Raw genomic sequence first — 24,250 nt, forward strand, 5'->3', positions numbered from 1 at the left:
TTTTCCATAAACTTCACTCCTACTGTCACAGACTCATCTTTATCCTGACCCTCGGTGCAAGCCTAGGGCTCTGAGAACTTCACCACCGATACTTCGCCCTCATTCACTTCCATTTCTCCTGTCTTCAGCTCACTCTGCTTACACTTCCTACCATTCTTGTTTAACAAATCATCTCACATTTTTAACTGACTCAAGCTCACCGTCTTCCTCCCTCTCTCTCTTAGACCCCCTCTGCCTCTCTTTTTCCCTCCATTCCTCCTCCATATTCCAAGTATATGTCTCCTTATGATAATACTGCACTTCTCCTGACATACATCTTGTTCTTGCTTTCTCAAGGGACACCATTTAACTGGCTGTCACAATCTCCGTACAATCAGCACGAACACCTTGGGATGTAGGTGCATCCCACTTATAAAGCAGCTGCTTCATCTTGATGTTCTTCTTTATCAAAAGCTACCGCAACATTTTTATATTTAAAACAAGCGCGCTCTTCTAACCACCATCCCTGTGTCGATAGCTCACCACATGTGATTCGTGGTGATCTGTGTCCTCCAGCTTGCTGTCATCACCAGACTGTCCATTTACAAATCAATCAATCAAATGTATTTATAAAGCCCTTCTTACATTAGCTGATGCCACAAAGTGCTGTACAGAAACCCAGCCTAAAACCCCAAACAGCAAGCAATGCCGGTGTAGAAGCACGGTGGCTAGGAGAAACTCCCTAGAAAGGCTGGAACCTAGTAAGAAACCTAGAGAGGAACGAGGCTATGAGGGCTAGTCAGTACTCTTATGGCTATGCCGGGTGGAGATTTTAACAGAACATGGCCAAGATGTTCATAGATGACCAGCAGGGTCAAATGATAATAATCACAGGGGTTGTAGAGGGTGTAATAGGTCAGCACCTCAGGAGTAAATGTCAGTTGGCTTTTCATAGCCCATCATTCAGAGTATCTCTACCACTCCTGCTGTCTCTAGAGAGTTGAAAACAGCAGGTCTGGGACAAGGTAGCATGTCCGGTGAACAGGTCAGGGTTCCATAGCCGCAGGCAGAACAGTTGAAACTGGAGCAGCAGCACGACCAGGTGGACTGGGGACAGCAAGGAGTCATCAGGCCAGGTAGTCCTGAAGCATGGTCCTAGGGCTCAGGTCCTCCGAGAGAGAGAGAGAGAGAGAAAAAAGAGAGAGAATTAGAGAGAGCATACTTAAATTCACACAGGACACCGGATAAGACAGGAGAAATACTCCAGATATAACAGACTGACTCTAGCACCCCAACACATAAACTATTGCAGTATAAATACTGGAGGCTGAGACAGGAGGGGTCAGGAGACACTGTGGCCCTGTCCGATGATACCCCGGACAGGGCCAAACAGGCAGGATATAACCCCACCAACTTTGCCAATGCACAGCCCCCACACCACTAGAGGGATACCTTCAACCACCAACTTACCATCCTGAGACAAGGCCGAGTATAGCCCACGAAGATCTCCCCCATGGCACAAACCCAAGGGGGGCGCCATCCCGGACAGGAAGATCACGTCAGTGACTCAACCCACTCAAGTGGCGCTCCCCTCCTAGGGACGGCATGGAAGAGCACCAATAAGCCAGTGACTCTGCCCCTGTAATAGGGTTTGAGGCAGAGAATCCCAGTGGAGAGAGGGGAACCGGCCAGGCAGAGACAACAAGGGCGGTTCGTTGCTCCAGTGCCTTTCTGTTCACCTTCACACTCCTGGGCCAGACTACACTCAATCATAGGACCTACTGAAGAGATGAGTCTTCAATAAAGACTTAAAGGTTGAGACCGAGTCTGCGTCTCTCACATAGGCAGACCATAGGCAGACCATTCCATAAAAATGGAGCTCTATAGGAGAAAGCCCTGCCTCCAGCTGTTTGCTTAGAAATTCTAGGGACAGTAAGGAGGCCTGCGTCTTGTGACCGTAGCTTACGGGTAGGTATGTACGGCAGGACCAAATCGGAAAGGTAGGTAGGAGCAAGCCCATGTATTGCTTTGTAGGTTAGCAGTAAAACCTTGAAATCAGCCCTAGCCTTAACAGGAAGCCAGTGTCGAGAGGCTAGCACTGGAGTAATATGATCAAATTTTTTGGTTCTAGTCAATATTCTAGCAGCCGTGTTTAGCACTAACTTATTTATTGCTTTATCCGTGTTGCCGGAAAGTAGAGCATTGCAGTAGTCTAACCTAGAAGTGACAAAATCATGGATACATTTTTCTGCATCATTTTTGGACAGAAAGTTTCTGATTTTTGCAATATTACGTAGATGGAAAAAAGCTGTCCTTGAAACAGTCTTGATATGTTTGTCAAAAGAGAGATCAGGGTCAAGAGTATGTCGAGGTCCTTTACAGTTTTATTTGAGACGACTGTACAACCATCAACATTAATTGTCAGATTCAACAGAAGATCTCTTGGTTTCTTGGGAACTAGAACTAGCATCTCTGTTTTGTCCCAGTTTAAAAGTAGAACATTTGCAGCTATCCACTTCCTTATGTCTGAAACGCAGGCTTCCAGGGAGGGCAATTTTGGGGCTTCACCATGTTTTATCGAAATGTACAGCTGTGTGTCGTCTGCATAGCAGTGGAAGTTAACATTATGTTTCCCGAATGACATCACCAAGAGATAAAATATATAGTGAAAACAATAGTGGTCCTAAAACGGAGCCTTGAGGAACACCGAAATTTACAGTTGATTTGTCAGAGGACAGAACTTGTCCATGTAGACAATCTCTCCAAAAGAATGTGGTGATCGATGTTATCAAAAGCAGCTCTAAGGTCTAGGAGCACGAGGACAGATGCAGAGCCTCGGTCTGACGCCATTAAAAGGTAATTTACCACCTTCACAAGTGTAATCTCAGTGCTATGATGGGGTCTTAAACCAGACTGAAGTGTTTTGTATACATTGTTTGTCTTCAGGAAGGCAGTGAGTTGCTGTGCAACAGCTTTTTCTAACATTTTTGAGAGGAATGGGAGATTCGATATTGGCCGATAGTTTTTTATATTTTCTGGGTCAAGGTTTGGCTTTTTCAGGAGAGGCTTTATTACTGCCACTTTTAGTGAGTTTGGTACACATCCGGTGGATAGAGAGCCGTTTATTATGTTCAACATAGGAGGGCCAAGCACAGGAAGTAGCTCTTTCAGTAGTTTAGTTGGAATAGGGTCGAGTATGCAGCTTGAAAGTTTAGTGGCCATGATTATGTTCATCAATGTGTCAAGAGATATAGTATTAAAATGTGAGTGTCTCCCTTGATCCTATCACAATCTCTTTCAATAATGGCAGGAATGGAGGAGGTCTTTATTCCAGTGAGATTGCTAAGGCGAACACCGCCTTGTTTAGATTTGCCCAACCAAGATTGAGACACAGACACGGTCTCAATGGGGATAGCTGAGCTGGCTACTCTGACTGTGCTAGTGGCAGACTCCACTAAACTGTCAGGCTGACTAACAGCCTGCTGCCTGGCCTGCACCCTATCTCATTATGGAGCTAGGGGAGTTAGAGCCCTGCCTATGTTCGTAGATAAGATGAGAGCACCCCTCCAGATAGGATGGAGTCCGTCACTCCTCAGCAGGCCTGGCTTGGTCCTGTTTGTGGGTGAGTCCCAGAAAGAGGGCCAATTATTTACAAATTCTATCTTTTGGGAGGGGCAGAAAACAGTTTTCAACCAGTGATTGAGTTGTGAGACTCTGCCGTAGAGCTCATCACTCCCCCTAACAGGGAGGGGGCCAGAGACAATTACTCGATGCCGACACATCTTTCTAGCTGATTTACACGCTGAAGCTATGTTGCGCTTGGTGACCTCTGACTGTTTCATCCTAACATTGTTGGTGACGACGTGGATAACAATATCCCTATACTCTCTACACTCGCCAGTTTTAGCCTTAGCCAGCACCATCTTCAGATTAGCCTTAACGTTGGTAGCCCTGCTCCCTGGTAAACAGTGTATGATTGCTGAATGATTCGTTTTAAGTCTAATACTGCGGTTAGTGGAGTCGCCAATGACTAGGGTCTTCAATTTGTCTGCGCTATTGTTGGGAGGCTTCGGCGTCTCAGACCCCGTAACAGGAGGAGGAGAGACCAGAGAAGGCTCGGCCTCTGACTCCAACCCGTTGCTTAATGGGGAGAACCGGTTGAAAGTTTCTGTCGGCTGAATGAGCGACACCAGTTGAGCATTCCTACAGCATTTCCCTCCAGAAGCCATGAGAAAATTGTCCAGCTGCGGGGACTGTGCGAGGGGATTTATACTACTATCTGTACTTATTGGTGGCACAGACGCTGTTTCATCCTTTCCTACACTTAAATTAACTAAGTTCCGGCGCCGAAAAGAGATGGCCGCCTCGCTTCGCGTTCCTTGGAAAATATGCAGTATTTTGTTCTTTTATGTGTTATTTCTTACATCGGTACCCCAGGTAATCTTAGGTTTCATTACATACAGTCGGGAGGAACTACTGAATATACGATTAACGTCAACTCATCATCGTTCCTACCAGGAATATGACTTTCCCGAAACGGATCCAGTGTTTTGCCTTCCACCCAATACAATGGATCTGATCCCAGCCGGCGACCCTGTGCGACGCCGAAAAAGGGGCAAACGAGGCGGTCTCGTGGTCAGGCTTCGGAGACGGGCACATCGCGCTCCACTCCCTAGCATACTACTCGCCAATGTCCAGTCTCTTGACAATAAGGTTGATGAAATCCGAGCACGGGTAGCATTCCAGAGAGACATCAGGGATTGCAACGTGCTCTGCTTCACGGAAACATGGCTAACTCAAGGGACGCTAACGGAGTCGGTGCAGCCAGCTGGTTTCTTCATGCATCGCGCCGACAGAAACAAACATCTTTCCGGTAAGAAGAGGGGCGGGGGGGTATGCCTTATGATTAACGAGAAGTGGTGTGATCATCATAACAACACACAGGAACTCAAGTCATTCTGTTCACCTGATCTAGAACTCCTCACAATCAAATGTCGACCGCATTATCTACCAAGGGAATTCTCTTCAATCATAATCACAGCCGTATATATTCCCCCCCAAGCAGACACATCGATGGCCCTGAACGAACTTTATCTGACTCTTTGTAAACTGGAAACCACACACCCTGAGGCTGCATTCATCGTAGCTGGGGATTTTAACAAGGCTAATCTAAAAACAAAACTCCCTAAATTCTATCAGCATATCGATTGTGCTACCAGGGCTGGAAAAACCCTAGATCATTGTTATACTAATTTCTGCGACGCATATAAGGCCCTCCCCCGCCCCCCTTTCGGAAAAGCTGACCACGACTCCATTTTGTTGATTCCAGCCTACAAACAGAAACTCAAACAACAATCTCCCGCGCTCAGGTCTGTTCAACGCTGGTCCGACCAATCTGAATCCACGCTTCAAGACTGCTTCGATCACGCGGATTGGAATATGTTCCGCATCGCGTCCAACAACAATATTGACGAATATGCTGATTCGGTGAGCGAGTTCATTAGGAAGTGCATTGACGATGTCGTACCCACAGCAACGATTAAAACATTCCCAAACCAGAAACCGTGGATTGACGGCAGCATTCGCGTGAAACTGAAAGCGCGAACCACTGCTTTTAACCAGGGCAAGGTGACCGGAAGCATGACCGAATACAAACAGTGTAGCTATTCTCTCCGCAAGGCAATCAAACAGGCTAAGTCCCAGTACAGAGACAAAATCGAGTCGCAATTCAACAGCTCAGACACAAGAGGTATGTGGCAGGGTCTACAGTCAATCACGGATTACAAAAAGAAAACCAGCCCCGTCGCGGACCAGGATGTCTTGCTCCCAGACAGGCTAAACAACTTTTTTGCCCGCTTTGAGGACAATACAGTGCCACTGACACGGCCCCCTACCAAAACCTGCGGGCTCTCCTTCACTGCAGCCGAGGTGAGTAAAACATTTAAACGTGTTAACCCTCGCAAGGCTGCAGGCCCAGACGGCATTCCCAGCCGCGTCCTCAGAGCATGCGCAGACCAGCTGGCTGGTGTGTTTACGGACATATTCAATCAATCCTTATCCCAGTCTGCTGTTCCCACATGCTTCAAGAGGGCCACCATTGTTCCTGTTCCCAAGAAAGCTAAGGTAACTGAGCTAAACGACTACCGCCCCGTAGCACTCACTTCCGTCATCATGAAGTGCTTTGAGAGACTAGTCAAGGACCATATCACCTCCACCCTACCGGACACCCTAGACCCACTCCAATTTGCTTACCGACCCAATAGGTCCACAGACGACGCAATCGCAACCACACTGCACACTGCCCTAACCCATCTGGACAAGAGGAATACCCATGTGAGAATGCTGTTCATCGATTACAGCTCAGCATTCAACACCATAGTACCCTCCAAACTCGTCATCAAGCTCGAGACCCTGGGTCTCGACACCGCCCTGTGCAACTGGGTCCTGGACTTCCTGACGGGCCGCCCCCAGGTGGTGAGGGTAGGTAACAACATCTCCACCCCGCTGATCCTCAACACTGGGGCCCCACAAGGGTGCGTTCTGAGCCCTCTCCTGTACTCCCTGTTCACCCACGACTGCGTGGCCATGCACGCCTCCAACTCAATCATCAAGTTTGCGGATGACACTACAGTGGTAGGCTTGATTACCAACAACGACGAGACGGCCTACAGGGAGGAGGTGAGGGCCCTCGGAGTGTGGTGTCAGGAAAATAACCTCACACTCAACGTCAACAAAACAAAGGAGATGATTGTGGACTTCAGGAAACAGCAGAGGGAGCACCCCCCTATCCACATCGACGGGTCAGTAGTGGAGAAGGTGGAAAGTTTTAAGTTCCTCGGTGTACACATCACGGACAAACTGAATTGGTCCACCCACACAGACAGCGTTGTGAAGAAGGCGCAGCAGCGCCTCTTCAACCTCAGGAGGCTGAAGAAATTCGGCTTGTCACCAAAAGCACTCACAAACTTCTACAGATGCACAATCGAGAGCATCCTGTCGGGCTGTATCACCGCCTGGTACGGCAACTGCTCCGCCCACAACCGTAAGGCTCTCCAGAGGGTAGTGAGGTCTGCAGAACGCATCACCGGGGGCAAACTACCTGCCCTCCAGGACACCTACACCACACGATGTCACAGGAAGGCCATAAAGATCATCAAGGACAACAACCACCCAAGCCACTGCCTGTTCACCCCGCTATCATCCAGAAGGCGAGGTCAGTACAGGTGCATCAAAGCAGGGACCGAGAGACTGAAAAACAGCTTCTATCTCAAGGCCATCAGACTGTTAAACAGCCACCACTAACATTTAGCGGCCGCTGCCAACATACTGACTCAACTCCAGCCACTTTAAAAATGGGAATTGATGGAAATTATGTAAAAATGTACCACTAGCCACTTTAAACAATGCCACTTAATATAATGTTTACATACCCTACATTACCCATCTCATATGTATATACTGTACTCTATATCATCTACTGCATCTTGCCATCTTTATGTAATACATGTACCACTAGCCACTTTAAACTATGCCACTTTATGTTTACATACCCTACAGTACTCATCTCATATGTATATACCGTACTCTATACCATCTACTGCATCTGCCATGCCGTTCTGTACCACCACTCATTCATATATCTTTATGTACATATTCTTTATCCCTTTACACTTGTGTGTGTGTGTAAGGTAGTAGTTGTGGAATTGTTAGGTTAGATTACTTGTTGGTTATTACTGCATTGTCGGAACTAGAAGCACAAGCATTTCGCTACACTCGCATTAACATCTGCTAACCATGTGTATGTGACTAATAAAATTTGATTTGATTTGATTTGATTTGAATTACCTTTGCCTAACAATTGCGTCTGAAGCTGGGCTTGCAGCACATCCTAGCCATAAGGCGATCATTCTCATGTATATTATGATTACAGCGACTGCAATTAGAAGGCATAATGTTAATGTTACTACTTAGCTTCGGCTGGTGGACGACCTGACGAACAATGTCCGGGGTGAAAAAGTTGAATGAAAAAAGTTGAGCGAGGCAAAAAATATAAAACGGTATTTAAAAAGTAAAAAACGTAAAGTTGGCAGGTAGCAAAGTAAGGTTAGCAACAAACCGCACAGCAGCACATAGAGTGTCAAGATACTTTGTTTATGACAGGGTTTGTACCATAATGGTTTACGTCACCGCCCTGGGATCTAAAGGTCCTGAGTTCACCTCTCGGAGGATACGTTTTGACCATTCTCTGTCGTGTATAGTTTGGACACCCCCGCCCATACCAGTCACAACACACACACATACACAGACCGGGGCACACACGCACGGTGTGTACTTATTTTCAATTATTAGATGGCTCTTAAAAGTGCATCGTTGAGTGGCAATGAACAGGGAGTGTGATGTGTGTACTACTTTGCACGTCTTGCTACTACGGAGGAGAGAAAGGTGGAGACTGGAGAGACCAACTCCCAACTCTCAAGGAATACATCATTGCCCTCATCCGTCAGATGCACTCCACCCCGCTCCACTCCACTGCTTAATGGCAGGGTGGGGGATTGTGTTCCCTGAAACGCGTACACCAGCAGATTGACAGAGCCCCGGGCCCCCTCTATGCGCTTGTTTATCTTCTGGTCTCACTGGAACATCTAGCTCCACCATTGTCCCGGGAAACATTCGGATGACCACCTCTAAATCAGCACGTCTGTGTCCCCTTGGTGTATCCTGAGTTGTTTCCACCAAGGTGGATGACAAGGATGTCAGGGGGAGAAGTATGTGGCACAGCCCTCTGTTGTTGCAGAATACCGAGCAACTAATGTAACAGTCAGTAATGTATGGAAATAGTTCATGGATAGGCTACATGTTGATTATTTGTGTATTTTCCAGGAGCTTGCACGATTGTCTTGTTAAAAGAGGTCAGGGAAATGTTTTGCAGCTTACTCCATATTGGCTTAAATAAGCTTCTGGTTTTTCGCTTCCCTCTGGAAAATCAGCTGTTAATATAAATGAAATACTATTAACTACATTATTTCTGCTGACATTTGTCATTGTGTATTTTTACTTTACTTTACAGTATTGCTGTGTTATGCTGAATCATAATGTTGTATAATAATGTTACATAATCACCTTCCGGTGTAAAAAATGTATATGTTTTAAGTGAGAAGCAGGCATTGGTCTGAATCTGAAAAAGAAAGGAAATTCACATGAGCAAAGCAATGCGTACATCACCCATGCTCTACCAAGGTTTTCTAGCACACAGCTTTGACCTACTACAGTAGCTATGTTGGTCTATTGTACTTCCAACAATAGGTTGCTTAGGATTCAAACCTTCTCAAACAGTCAAATCCATACTCTTCAGCGGGATAATGGACTTTACATTGTCCTGCTTTTTAAATCATATGTATATCATTAGGCTATTGTGAGTTTGTATTATTGTAGCATCATCATCTTTATTGCAAAAATAAATACAAAATACACACAAATTTAAGCTACATAGTAATTTGACTGAGGTAATGAACTGTCCATTGTTCAGAACCGCAATTGATAAAACAGGACCATGTTTGAAAAACAAGTGGTTCTGAGCTTATGTCAATATTACACAGGTAAACGGTTCGAGAAATCAGTAATGCAGACAGGCTCTATAGACCTCTATATCTATATGAGTGACTGTGTCCATCACACCACCGCTTGTTGTTATGTTGGGTACCTACTGACCTGATGGTGTTGTCAGTATATAGCAAAGGTTTGCTTTCATATTAAAAAAAAAAGCTTGAAAAGGTAGTGAAATGGAGTAATGTCTTAGTGTTGGGTGGGAAGAATGCAATACATTACCTTGTATGCGGTACAAATCACATTATTGTGAGCCAGACAGTGCTATTATATCAGTAATCCCGCTTCGTGCCATCTGGGAATGTTGTACCTTCTTTTCAGGGAAGGGAAATGGGAAAAGGTAGTTAATGTGGGATTTTCATGGAAACACACACTAGATATCCCATAGTATTAAGACCAAGCCACAGTCTAACCACAGTTTCAAAACCCACCTAATCTACAGCGGTATTAAGCTGTAACCTCTAACATAGTGATTTACCAAGTTATAGAGCTATTTTCAATAACGGTGATTGTGAAAAGCTCAAACACTTTAGGCACTAACTCAAAGCTTTGCTGAGACATGAGCTGGTTAAGACTCAGTATGCTGTCGAAGGCAGTTTTAGTTGTGAAATTGGAGCTATAGATGTGAAAGTGTTCAGTAGAGTTCCAGTATGACTGAATCAGCTCAGAGGGAGCTCTGACCTCTAGAATCTACTGAGCCAGTGCTTTCATATCCTTTACAGCAGCACCCACTGCATCCCATACAGAGAGAGGATTAGACCACAGTCAAGGACTTATCAGAGGACACAGAGATATACACACATACTGTATACTGCACATAAGGCTTAATTTAACACTACAGCTATGCTTGTACTTGTGCACAGTTTGCACACATTAACATTAATGCTCTTAAGTATTATCCAAACACACACACACTCCCCAGTTTGAGGTTTGAGTGTGTGTGTCTGAGTGAGGCAGTTGGTGTGTGCCTGTAGTGACAGCAGGCAGAGAGTCTTCATAAACTTCATTAACATAAATCTCTTTATGTTAATCAGAGACCTCCCATTGACAGGGTCCTTAATGTGGGACGTCAAATGTCAACAAAACCAGAAACCCCCAGGGGAGGGCTCTGTCATTCGTCTGAGTAAATATTATTCACGTTTTATGGCAGCCACACACTCAGCCACCATAACCCCCGCTGTGTAACTACGGCTCACCTTTTCTGTCCGGCAGAATTGCAGACACCCCTTCACGCAGTCCCCGAGGACCTCTGCATGGTCAGTGATGGCGGGAGCAGAGTGGGCTCTTACGGACAGCAGGGTGGAAGGTCAAAACCCTCGTTTGCATCCTAATCAGTTTGAGGAGCCTCTTAATCAGTTTGTGTGGTGGTCTGTATTCATTAAGGCCAGACAGCACTGACCCTCCAGCTGAGGCAACTGACCCTGGACTGGAAGAGACCGTTCCATATTACTTAGACTGGACCACCTGGCTATCTTTGTCTATCCTGAACATGACAAATCACTGTAGAGAAAAGGGAAACAGACCTGCACTGTAGATTGCGCTAACATAGATTTAGCCTGCTCCTGGACTTAAGTAGTTCACTATTTTACAACATGATGTTAGATGGTTCCTCACCTTGATAGTAGTCTATGGGCCAGGAGAAATTGTAATCCAAAGTTTGGTTTTCTTTAAACAGTCACTACAATCTTCAGCTAACTTTAGCCACCGCTAGCTAAAAATATATGGAAGTGATGGGGGCATGACCAAAATCACCTGAAATCTCCTCAAATAAACTCCATATTTGGTTTGATGTTACTTCAAGGTGATTTGGACATTAAAAAAAAGTTATGTTCACATGCCCCTATCATTACCATTGATTTTTAGCTAGTGGTGGCTAAAGTTAGCTGAAGTTTGTAGTGGCTGTTTAAAGAAAACCGAACCATGGATTACAATTTCTCCTGGCCCATAGACTACTATCAGGTTGAGGAACCATCTAACATCATATTGTAAAATAGTTAACTACTCCTTTAAGTCTCTACTCTGGAACTCTCTCCATTGAACATGCTCTTAAGTCCAGAAGTAGGTCTGTGTCATTGAGATTGCCTTATTTTGACCCTGTGTGCAGAAACGCTCAGGCCTGCAGCTGTGCTCTGTTAATTTGAGCTTTCTGAGAAATGTCAGTGGTGTCACTGCTAAATGTGTTCTATAGGTGAAGGAGTTACACTGCTGAGTGTTGTTGATAGGGTCCAACTAAATGAGTCAGAATGTCTCGTATGGGGCTTAGGTCTTGACTTCAGCACAGCCGTCATGTCATTTACATTTTACAGATAAGCAGGCAAGAGCCCCTTCTACATTCCAACTTGTCTCATTATAGTCAGTATATTTCAGTCAGCCTAACCTTCATTTACTGTGCAGCCTTAACCTGGCTATTTAAGCGTAGCCTACCATTCAAGTGTGTTTTTAAGTACTAAAAGACTGTTAGAGGAATGTACACCAGGGCAGGGAAATACACAGACATTTAAGTGTACTGTAAAGTCTATAGACTGTAGGTAATGGTTTAGCCACTGTAGTTGTATGGCGATTGTATCAATTCCTTCCTGCCTTCCCAGCTGGAGATTCCGAGGTGTAATTACAATGTAGTATTATCGTGATTGGTGTGATCTGTATTGTAGATCATGCATTATTCATCAATGCACCAATACCAGGATTTTCACACAGGCAGGATAGACTATGCCCACGCTCATTATACATGCACACAACCTCATGAATATTCATGAGTCTTCATCCAACCATCAACATCAATCGGGCTATGCGCTTAGTGATTAATTATTACACAGAGATAATGAGGAGCATGTACTTCCTTCAACTGGGATTTAGCATCGCTCTGAAAACATGCTAACGGTGGAAACACATTTTTCTACAGATATAATGGTATCTGCAAGCTAAGATAGTAATTACATAGTAAGTCCTATTAGATGGGTAATGGAGAGTAATAAAGACAAATTGGTTGATTAAATTGGTTAAATTGATTAAATTGGTTAAACTGATGAGTCAAATTACTGAGATGTTTTCGTAGAATGCATTTCAAACTTTCACACACACGCACACATACTCCCTCAGCACCTGTTCTTAAAGATAGTGACCCCTCTGATTTGTGACTGGAGTGACGTGTGTGTTGAGGGACAGTCCTTTTTCACCTTAACTCGGTCACCTGAAAGGATTAGAGGTTGTGTGTCACGCTACACACATGCACGCATAATCAAAGAGACCCCACTGCATGGCTGAACTCTCAAAATGAATGGATTCATACACTGATAACTGCATAAAACAGGTTGCACATGCTCGCTCTCAAAGTCACACACATATACATTCAGAGCAAGCACCACACACACGCCTTTACTGAGTATCTCCTTACTGTAGAGCTTTTATGTAGCCTAACCTTCAGACTTATGTTCCCTGCATTTGTAAGCGAAGGGGCGACTGGCTGGGATGGGTAGTGATGGGGGATGACAGGGGAAGGTTTAAGGGGTGGTAGGGGAGGTATTCGAGGCCAACGGAGGGGAAGGAAGGGTTATGAAGGAGGACAGACAGGGGGACAGAGAGAGACGATGAGGACACAGGCTGGCTGCTCTGCAGGGCTTACAGTATCTGATCCTGTTGGCTTTGAGCCTGTCAGCCTGTCATCGGAGGAGGGGAACAGGGAGTTATCTCTGAGTTCTCTCTCTCCTCTCTTCCCTCGTTACATTCTTACCTTCAAGTGATTAATGGAGACAAGGCCAAGCTCACTGCAAGGTGGGAGATGCTGCATTCAGCTGTATCTGTATTACAGTAAGCATGTTAATCTGTCAGGTATTGATAACACATGCTAACATCTGTACTACATCGAGCTGCTCCGACATCTTTATGTGTCAATACATGTAGGCTACTCTACTCAAGTCTAACATACAGTGCCTTCGGAAACTATTCAGACCCCTTGACTTTTTCCACATTTTGTTACGTTACAGCCTTATTCTATTTTTTTTATCCCTTTCTCTCCATCCCTCCCTCCTCTTCTCCCTCTGTCCCTGTCCTTCACCCCTACAGAATATCCAAGTGGTGGAGCTGCAGCGGACTCGTCTGCGTGATGACATCAAAGAGTATAAATTCCGGGAGGCACGTCTGCTGCAGGACTACACAGAGCTTGAGGAGGAGAACATTTCCCTGCAGAAACAGGTTTCCGGGCTCAAACAGACCCAGGTGAAGAGCAACACCACTATACCGGGGAGAGGAGGGGGGGCAGCTAGGTTGGGACATGGGGATGTGGGATAGTAAGTAGATTAGGTAAGGGAACATCATTCTGAAGAAACGGGTCTCTTTGCTCAACAGAGGGATGGGGTGGGGCTAGATGGGATGGGGGAAGGGAGATGAGATCAACCCATCAAGCATTTCACGGTAAGCATTTCACTTTTGTATTCGTCTCATGTGACAAATAACATTTGATTTGATCTTTACATCACAGGAGGTTGGTGGCACCTTAATTGGGGAGGATGGGCTTGTGGTAATGGCTGGCGTGGAATAGGTGGAATGTTATCAAATACATTAAACACATGGTTTCCTTGTGTTTGATGCCATTCCTTGCGCTCCGTTCCAACCATTTTTATGCACCGTCCTCCCCTCAGCAGCCTCCACTGCTTTACTTGCACTCTCTTGCTTCTGTAGGCTACTCCTCCACTCACACTTCATTATGAACCCCTCCTCACTGCGTATAGCTGAATCTGCTCTTGAGGCTCAGTTAACCCAGGCTCTCTGAACCTAGGCTTTGCACTACTGTCTACCACACACCCCAGTCTATGTGCGACTCACAGTTGTCCATGTATACACACCATAGATCTCTGTCTGTCTGCACTCTCCAGTGTCTGCTGCTCACATCGACCTGGAATACACTGATTTAATTCAGATTATGGAAACCACACTCAGATTTAATAAAGAGATAAGCCTTTATGTGGAGACCTATTTGCACCTGGAGAGAGTCTGAATGTGACACAGTTTAATGTAGTGTTTCTGGTAATCCCCACTTCTAGCCAGTTTTCCCTCCTTAGGCCACAGAGACGGAGAGAGATGCGGTGTTGCAAAGCAAATACTCTGAGTTTAATTCACACCAATGGCAAGAGTTAAACCAGACACAAAATATAAGAGAATTTACAAATAGGGGATTTCCTTTCGAAATAGTTTTTTTTATGTGGGAACTGCTAACACTTCACATGCCGCATATCCAGGGATTATGTTTGTTAAATTTAAAGGCATGATTTTAAAACAGAAGGCTGTAGGCTATAGTATTAATTGGCAAATGTAAGATTACAGTACCAAATCCTATTTAAATGAAAAGGCAATTTTGCACTTTTAAAAGCCCTCTTTTTATGGTGACAAAATGAGTTGATTAAACCAGTATGGTTTCCTATTTCCATTTCCCCTATATAAGCCCACCTCTATGCTTTTATTAACACCTACCTGTCTGTCCCGCCCCTACAGGTGGAGTTTGAGGGTCTGAAGCACGAGATTCGTCGTCTGGAGGAAGACACCCAGTTCCTGAACAGCCAATTGGAGGACGCAATCCGCCTGAAGGAGATCGCCGAGCGACAGCTAGGGGAAGCCCTGGAGACCATCAAGACTGAGTGTGAGCAGAAGGCCGCCCTGAGGAAAGAGCTCTCCCACTACATGAGCATAGGAGACTCTATGTACCACAGGTACATACACAATCAAATGCACCAATTCCATCTGTAACACCTCATCCATCAAAACCCTGTACAATATAATAAAAAGCATTATGAGAATAACTGTGAAATTCATGTTATCATGTTCTGGTCCTCTCACTCTTCCCAGCCCCCTCAGCATCTCTCTGGATGGGCTCAAGTTCAGCGACGACGCAGCCACGGAACCCAACAACAATGAGGCTCTCCATGGTTACGAGAATGGTTTCAGCAAGCTTGCCAACGCCATCACTGAGGACAACCGTGCGTCCACGCCCAAGAAGGGTGACCTGTTCCGCCCCGTCCCCAGCCTGGTAGATGACCTGCTGAGTGAACTCAACATCTCTGAGATCCAGAAACTCAAACAGCAGCTGCTGCAGGTACGTAGACAGTTAATTTCAGTATGACTGTGCATGAGAGGGATAACAGTCAGGAATATCCAGCTGCTGCAGCTATAACCATAGTGTTTCAATCATTCAGTGAATCTGTTACACTGTGTATGATATGAATGAATGTCAAGGTTTGAAATTACTCATTGATATTAAAATGTTCAAAACAAAATTTGATATCTTCAAAGCCTACGGGAATGTCGTAATTTGTTAAGTTCGTCATGCCCAGTACCCTCAGTCACCCTCGTAATTCAAATGTTTGTTGGGAGTGGGCAGTAGAAGAATGAACTATTGACTGCACACTGTGTGTAGACTCACTTAATATACACTTTCCCAGTGTATTCGAAGGCCCAGTCTACACACACTAACATACATGTAAATTAGTTATGGCGATCCTATCAATATTCTCTTCTGAGATCCAATAACGGTGTACATCAGAGTGACCTGACCAATGCAGTTAGCTCCTATTTATAGCCTAGTGGTCAAATAGGAGCTAAGTGCAATGGTCCGGTCACTCTGAGGAAGACGTTAGTCACCTGTTGTCATTCTGTTCTCATCCTGTACAATGGATCAGTGTGAGCTAAAAACAATGATCTGCCTTTTAGGTTGAGTGCTCCAACTGCTTTCTGCCATGAATTAGTCCTTTTAGAAGTGTTTCTTTGTAAGCCCTTCTCATGATTTTTGTCATTGTTGTTGAGCACCCCTCCTTTCCTGTTTGCTGAAGCGAAGACCCACCCGAACGCTGTACATCAATCTTCCCCCGCAAGGGTCCAGAAGGATATTTATTCAATAGTAGAGCTGTTGAGAAGGCTCAATCGATCCCTTGCTGATTCATTAAGTGTCATTGGTCCAGACAAGCCAAAGGGAGATCAAAGTCAATTACAGCATAGAATCAAAAGCAATAAAACACCATAGAACTCCAATACTTTTACACATAGCAAATACTGATGAGGGCTTTTCTGTCATGTACTGTAGATCTCTGTATAGCCTCATCAGATCTAAGAGCCTACATACAGTACCATCCATTGGAATCAGAACGATTTCCTTGACTACTCCAAGCCTCTTGTTGGAATGTGAAGTCGGTCGGTCGACTCGGTCAGTCAGTCAGACAAGTGTGTCCAGTGGCTGCACGCCCCTCCCCCCCAACCCCCGGGAGGCCACACACATGAGGCGCCATCTGTCAGAACATCAGAATACCACAGCTGTCTCCATGGTTACCAGTGTGTACTGGTTGGATACCTGTGGGTGAAAAGACTCAAGTCCCCCCCCAACACATCACAATGAGGTTGTCACCAGGTTGCCTCTAGGTTACCATAGCATTGCCTTGGTATGAGTACCATGGCATTTAACCCAATCCGGTCCTTTGATACTGAATTTCTGAGGCAGCAGCAGGCCTTAGTGTTCAGCATTAAGCCAACATAGTGTCAACCATCCCTTTGGGTCTCCTCCACTGGCCGGAATTGCAACAGGGAAACCCAAAACTCTACTCAATAATTCAACTGCTCTGATGCCATTCTCTCTCCTCATCCTATCAATCACAGACCGATTAATCAATCCCAGACATCCGCTCGCAGCAGGTCACCCTACTCTTCAGTTACAGCAGAATCAATACTCCCACTGTGCAATCAGATCCAAAATGGCTACCGTGGGAGTATGATTCTCACTCATGCGAACCAGTTGCTCTTTTACACAGTAGGCCTAGTGGCCCATATGCCTTTTACACATTTAGGTCACGTCCATCTGCATTAGAGGATGGAAGATGAGTCCTAGTTGTAAGCAGCAGGCATCTTTAATATGCCAAACATCTACTCTGAGGAAATAATTTGATTAAGTTAGGGAGAAATTAGGGAGGGGGACAGATTGAGGGTGGGGTATGGTAAGGGGGGGGCGGGGTATGGAATCATCACATAATAAAGTTTGTATATACTTTACTTAAAAATACAGTATGCTGAGAGCTAAAAGTTCCTTTCCTGACTGTTCATGTCTAAATATTCTAGATAGATATTTATTAAACCATTTCCTCCTTTTGAGTCCTGTCATCGAGACATATTCATCCCAGCTGAATAACAGAGTAAGATGAACAGTGATACTCATCTATTATTGACTCACCATCAGCCCCTGAAAATAGCTGGGTGCCTCCGAGGCCTGCACTACTCTGTGTGAGTGCTTGTGTGTGTAAATGGACCCAGCTCTGGTCCCTCTGCCAACACAGAGTTGAACCCATTCCAGACTTCTCCAAGGTCACACAGGCTCTGAATTGGCACAGAGACACACTGTCTTTGGTTACATACGTAGTGTCCTTAGTGAGTCCTTCAAACCACCAGAGATGTTATCTGTTATATTGAAAAACAGACACCATCATCCTTCAGGACATTCATTTGCATTAGGTAGTCTGAGACAGAGAGGTATAGAGCAACACAAGGAAATGGGAAGATTATGTCTGCATAATTATGTCTGAATTCTAATGTTTATCAATTGTCTCAGTCACTTTTCTGTCCAGACACTTGCCTTACCAACTTAATAAATCTGTCTTATGTTCTGTCTCCCCCGTTTAGATGGAGCGTGAGAAGGTGTCTCTGGTGTCCACGCTGCAGGACTCCCAGAAGCAGTTGGAGCAGGCCCACGGGGCCCTGGAGGAGCACCAGGACAAGGTCAGCCGTCTCACCGAGAACCTCAACGCCATCCGGAGGCTACAGGCCAGCAAGGAGCGCCAGTCAGCCCTGGACAATGAGAAGGAGCGCGACAGCAACGAGGACGGGGACTACTACGAGGTGGACATCAACGGACCCGAGATCCTGGAGTGCAAGTACAAGGTAATTGAACATGTATACACACACATATACTGTATGCACACACAAGCACACACACACGTTTGTTTTACTATCCTTGTAGGGACCAAACAATTGATTCCCATTCAAAATCCTATTTTCCCTAAACCTAACCCTAACCCCTAAACCTAACCCCTAACCCGGGGCGGCAGGGTAGCCTAGTGGTTAGAGCGTTGGACTAGTAACCGAAAGGTTGCAATTTCAAATCCCTGAGCTGACAAGGTAAAAATCTGTTGTTCTGCCCCTGAACAAGGCAGTTAACCCACTGTTCCTAGGCCGTCATTGAAAATAAGAATTTGTTCTTAACTGATTTGCCTAGTAAAATAAATTTAAAAAACAAGTTCTAAGCCTAAAACAGCCCTTTTCCTTGTGGGGACCGGCTAAATGAATTGTCCTTGTTTTACTATCATTGTGAGGAATTTTGGTCCCCACAAAGATAGTAAAACAACACACACACACACACACACACACACACACACACACACACACACACACACACACACACACACACACACACACACACACACACACACACACACACACACAGACACACAGACACACAGGCACACAGACACAGAGAGAGAGAGATGTTGAAGCTATTCCTGAAACTCTGCCTCTGATGGGCTCAGGTTGCAATGTCGGAGGCAGGTGAGCTAAAGGAGGAGCTGAAAACCCTGAAGGCAGAGTACCAGTCCTGTCAGTCACACTACGAGGAGGAGCGAGGCCGTCTGGAGACTCATGTCACAGCCCTTGGAGAGAAGCTGGCCTCTCTGGAGAAGACCAGCCACGTGGAGAGACAGGAGAAGGCCAGGCTGGAGAAGGAGCTGCGCAAGGTGAGAAAAATATTTTTCTTTTTGTGTTATATTGGTGAAATCTGTAGTAGATTTTTTTTAAACTTTTCTCTGTGTATGAATTGTGTATATATTTTTTTCTCATACTTGCAAACCAGATTTCTCACTAATGACTGGTTTATTAATTGATAAAGTGTGTCTCTTTCTATCTGTAAAGGTGAGTGACGTGGCGGGCGAGTCCCAGGGCAGCCTGAGCGTGGCGCAGGACGAGCTGGTCACCTTCAGCGAGGAGCTGGCCACACTCTACAACCACGTGTGCATGTGCAACAACCAGACTCCCAACCGCGTCATGCTCGACTTCTACAAGCAGGGCAAGGGCGGGCGCACCAGCCCTGAGGGTCGCGGACGCCGCTCCCCCATACTGCTCACTAAGGGCCTGTTTCCCGTCCCCGACGCTGCCGACAGCGCCCTGTCCCCTGTCTCCTCTCCCCCCTCGCCCCGGGAGCCAATGAACGTGTACAACCTGGTGGCCATCATCCGGGACCAGATCAAGCACCTCCAGCTGGCGGTGGACCGCACCACAGAGCTGTCCCGTCAGAGGATGGCCTCTCTGGAGCTAGGCACAGTGGCTGATAAGGACAAGGAGGCCTGCATGGGGGAGATCCTCAAACTCAAGTCCCTCCTCAGCACCAAGAGGGAGCAGATCGCCACCCTGAGGACCGTGCTCAAAGCCAACAAACAGGTCAGATACTGAATCTCTCTGTTTGTATCTCCCTCCCCTCCCCTAATAATCAAAGTCAGGAGACTGAGGCAGGGAGGTGGCTGTCTGAAGCGTGTTCAGCTGTCACAGCAAATGCACTGCAGCTAAAAGTCATAACAAAACACCATGTAGAGACAGCTGGTGGCTGTGGGTTTGTGTCCATGTGATAGAGTTAGGAAAAGATGAATGCTCTCCAAAGCAGACACATCCTGCCAGCCCAGAGCCCCAGTCTGTGTGTGTCCAGTTGCTGGTATTTGGTATTTTATTAGGATCCCCATTATCTGTTGCAAAAGCAGCAGCTACTCTTCCTGGGGTCCACATCAAACATAATACAGAATGACATAATACAGAACATCATTAGACAAGAACAGCTCACGGACAGAACGACATACATTTTAAAAAAGGCACACGTAGCCTACATATCAGTACATACATACAAACTATCTAGGTCAAATAGAGGAGAGGCGTTGTGCCGCGAGGTGTTGCTTTATCTGGTTTTTAAACCAGGTTTGCTGTTTATTTCAGCAATATGAGATGGAAGGAAGTTCCATGCAGTAAGGGCTCTATATATTACTGTACTTTTCTTGAATTTGTTCTGGATTTGGGAACTATGAAAAGACCCCTAGTGGCATGTCTGGTGGGATAAGTGTGTGTGTCAGAGATGTGTGTAAGTTGACTATGCAAATAATTTGGGATTTTCAACACATTGATGTTTCTTCTGAAAAGAAGAAGTCTGGAGTTGGTGTCAGCTCTTTGAAGACGGTGTGTTCCTCAGCTCCTGAACCTGTGGAAAGACTCTCAGATGAAAGCCTGTCTTAAAAAGACACACTTGTAGTCTTTAAATCCAGCCAGCTCCCCAATGAACTGCTGTGCAAGTAAACCTTCAGAGGTCACAGCACTAAAACGGACTATAATGACATAAATCAAGTTTATTTTATTTTATATAACCCTTCGTACATCAGCTAATATCTCGAAGTGCTGTACAGAAACCCAGTCTAAAACCCCAAACAGCAAGCAATGCAGGTGTAGAAGCACGGTGGCTAGGAAAAACTCCCTAGAAAGGCCAAAACCTAGGAAGAAACCTAGAGAGGAACCAGGCTATGAGGGGTGGCCAGTCCTCTTCTGGCTGTGCCGGGTGGAGATTATAACAGAACTATGCCAAGATGTTCAAAATGTTCATAAGTGACAAGCATGGTCAAATAATAATCATGAATAATTTTCAGTTGGCTTTTCATAGCCGATCATTAAGAGTTGAAAATAGCAGGTCTGGGACATGTGGCGGTTCCATAACCGCAGGCAGAACAGTTGAAACTGGAATAGCAGCAAGGCCAGGTGGACTGGGGACAGCAAGGAGTCATCATGCCCGGTAGTCCTGACGTATGGTCCTAGGGCTCAGGTCCTCCGAGAGAGAGAAAGAAAGAGAGAAGGAGAGAATTAGAGAGAGCCAAGATTTTCAAAATGTTCATAAATGACAAGCATTGTCAAATAATAATCAGGAATAAATATCAGTTGGCTTTTCATAGCCGATCATTAAGAGTTGAAAACAGCAGGTCTGGGACAGGTAGGGGTTCCATAACCGCAGGCAGAACAGCTGAAACTGGAATAGATCTGCAGGAAACTGGAATAAATCTGCAGGAACAAGACTCAAAATGACCTATTGCAGTTGGTCTGACCCGTTGTTGTGTTGTGTCCCCCCTGCAGACGGCTGAGGTGGCGCTGGCCAACCTGAAGAGTAAGTATGAGAACGAGAAGGCCATGGTGACGGAGACCATGATGAAGCTGAGGAATGAACTCAAGGCCCTGAAGGAGGACGCCGCCACCTTCTCCTCACTCAGGGCCATGTTTGCCACACGGTAAGAGGAATACGCTATCACACTTCCTGTTTAAAACACATTAGGAACACACTATCACACTCCTAGTTTAAAACTTACGTTAAAAACAAGTTATCTCGCTCCTTGGCCACACAGTAAGAGAGTAGTCAACGATGCTCCAAGAACAGATATTTACATATGCTCTCTCTATATACAACGGTAACAGATTCATCTGTGCACATGAGATCAGGCTTGAGACTTTATGTATTCTTTATGTTTGCCACACTACAAGACTCAAAATGGCCAGAAACAAAGAACATTCTTCTGAAACTCCTCAGTCTATTCTTGTTCTGAGAAATGAAGGCTGTTCCATGCAAGAAATTGCCAAGAAACTGAACATCTCGCACAACGCTGTGTACTACAGCACAAACTGGCTCTAGCAAGAATAGACTGACGAGTTTCAGAAGAAAGTCATTTGTTTCTGGCCATTTTGAGCCTGTAATTGAACCCACAAATCCTGATGCTCCAGATACTCAACTAGTCTAAAGAAGGCCAGTTTAATTGCTTCTTTAATCAGAACAACAGTTTTCAGCTGTGCTAACATAATTGCAAAAAGTTTTTCTAATAATCAAATAGCCTTTTAAAAGGTTAAACTTGTATTAGCTAACACAACGTGCCATTGGAACACAGGAGTGATGGTTGCTGATAATGGGCCTCTGTTTGCCTATGTAGATATTCCATTAAGAATGTGTCATTTCCAACTACAATAGTCATTTACAACATTAAAAATGTCTACACTGTATTTCTGATCAATTTGATGTTATTTCAATGGGCAAAAAATTAGCTTTTCTTTCAAAAACAAGGAAAACTCTCTGACCCCAAACTTTTGAACGGTAGTGTACATATCATGTATTTAACATGTTTTAAAAAGCTGTTGCCATGAGATTAAATGGAAAGATTGATTGTCCAAAACACCTGTCCATCTGGCCACTTTTAATAAGTTAACCTACCAGTAACACCACAGAGACACCATCCTAACACCACAGAGACACCATCCTAACACTACACTCACAACAAGGTCAATCTCTGTTTAACAGCACACGCCCTATTTACCATATGGTAACAACGTGTCCATAACATGCTTTTAATATCACACAGGTTTAATAGGAGTGTTGTTTTTCTCTGTGAATCTGGGCCAGTGGAGGATGGCCATAAGATGGACACATCTCTAATCTGTATGATAATAATGCTATGACGGAGAAGCAGTGTTTTTGACCAAGTGTATCAGATGATGGGGCTACGTTAAAACCCCTTGTTGGCTAAGTCTGCTGATTCCCATAAGAAGCAGGCCAAAGGGTTACCCTTATAATCCCTACCTCAGTCTAGACTGGATTACTACCTCAGATACACTGTACTGCACTACAGTCTCAACGTAGTGTGTGTGTGTGTGTGTGTGTGTGTGTGTGTGTGTGTGTGTGTGTGTGTGTGTGTGTGTGTGTGTGTGTGTGTGTGTGTGTGTGTGTGTGTGTGTGTGTGTGTGTGTGTGGTGGGGGTTCTATGTTTTGGGTGGATGGGTGTGACAATGACTATGAGTATCGTTACACATGTGTACAGTATATTCATGTACTGCACATTATTGTGATACTTTTTTTGCTCTGATCTCCCCTCTTCTCCTGCAAACCTCCCTGGACCAGATGGCGACTCTGAGGCAGTCTCTCTCTGTCTTTAAGACTCCCCAGCTTACAGCAAAGCTCATGTCACGCTGTGCTGAAAGTAGAGGAGAGAGGAGAGGAGGGCTGCGCTATCCACAGAGAGTGTGTAGTCAGCACCCCTCATCTTTAAAGTAGGGTAATGCTATATCTTCACTACCAGTCCATTAGCTGGTGTTACTGAGAAACTCCATATAGCTGCAGTAGCTAATCGATTAGCATGGTGGAGAAAACTGTCTTCCTCTGTAAATATTTTGTTTCTGTTGTCATAACGATTTGGTGCAATGCAGGGCCAGATGGTCTGATGATACAGGTGTTAAACCACCCCTCTGAAGACATGAGAGGAATTCAGCTCTCACTGAGCACCTCAGAGGCAGCCATTTAGAAAATAACTGACATTGTGCTTAGAATAGCTAGAACCAGAGATACTGTATGTAATGACGAGATGGTCTTGTCTCCATCCTAACAATGTGAGTCGTTGTCCCAAAGGCAGGAAGGCAGGCGGTCTACTTATCGGTCTGCTTATCATTGTATTTTGACGTGGACCCTCTCGCTTCGCCTCTACCTCTCTGCTGGCACTGAACAATCAGGGGTTTCGAACCTAGTGGCCGTTAAGAGGTAGTGGCTATTAGTAGCAGAACGGGGGTGTTAGATACTGTATGATACAGAGGAAAA

The 24,250-nt window shown here is 45.2% G+C and overlaps 1 protein-coding gene across 1 annotated transcript in view; it reads left to right on the forward strand.

The window, feature by feature from the left end:
* Nucleotides 1-24,250, forward strand: part of LOC139542819 (protein bicaudal D homolog 2-like) — a 114,531-nt gene that overhangs the window by 63,645 nt on the left and 26,636 nt on the right. Inside the window, exons 3-9 of the mRNA XM_071348677.1 lie at nucleotides 13,645-13,797; nucleotides 15,070-15,284; nucleotides 15,421-15,667; nucleotides 18,232-18,489; nucleotides 19,134-19,337; nucleotides 19,513-20,037; nucleotides 21,757-21,908. Coding sequence (XP_071204778.1) covers nucleotides 13,645-13,797; nucleotides 15,070-15,284; nucleotides 15,421-15,667; nucleotides 18,232-18,489; nucleotides 19,134-19,337; nucleotides 19,513-20,037; nucleotides 21,757-21,908 — 1,754 coding nt within the window. The remainder of the gene's footprint in view (nucleotides 1-13,644; nucleotides 13,798-15,069; nucleotides 15,285-15,420; nucleotides 15,668-18,231; nucleotides 18,490-19,133; nucleotides 19,338-19,512; nucleotides 20,038-21,756; nucleotides 21,909-24,250) is intronic.

The sequence above is a fragment of the Salvelinus alpinus genome, chromosome 17 (genome assembly GCF_045679555.1).
Source record: "Salvelinus alpinus chromosome 17, SLU_Salpinus.1, whole genome shotgun sequence".
Lineage (NCBI taxonomy): Eukaryota > Metazoa > Chordata > Actinopteri > Salmoniformes > Salmonidae > Salvelinus > Salvelinus alpinus.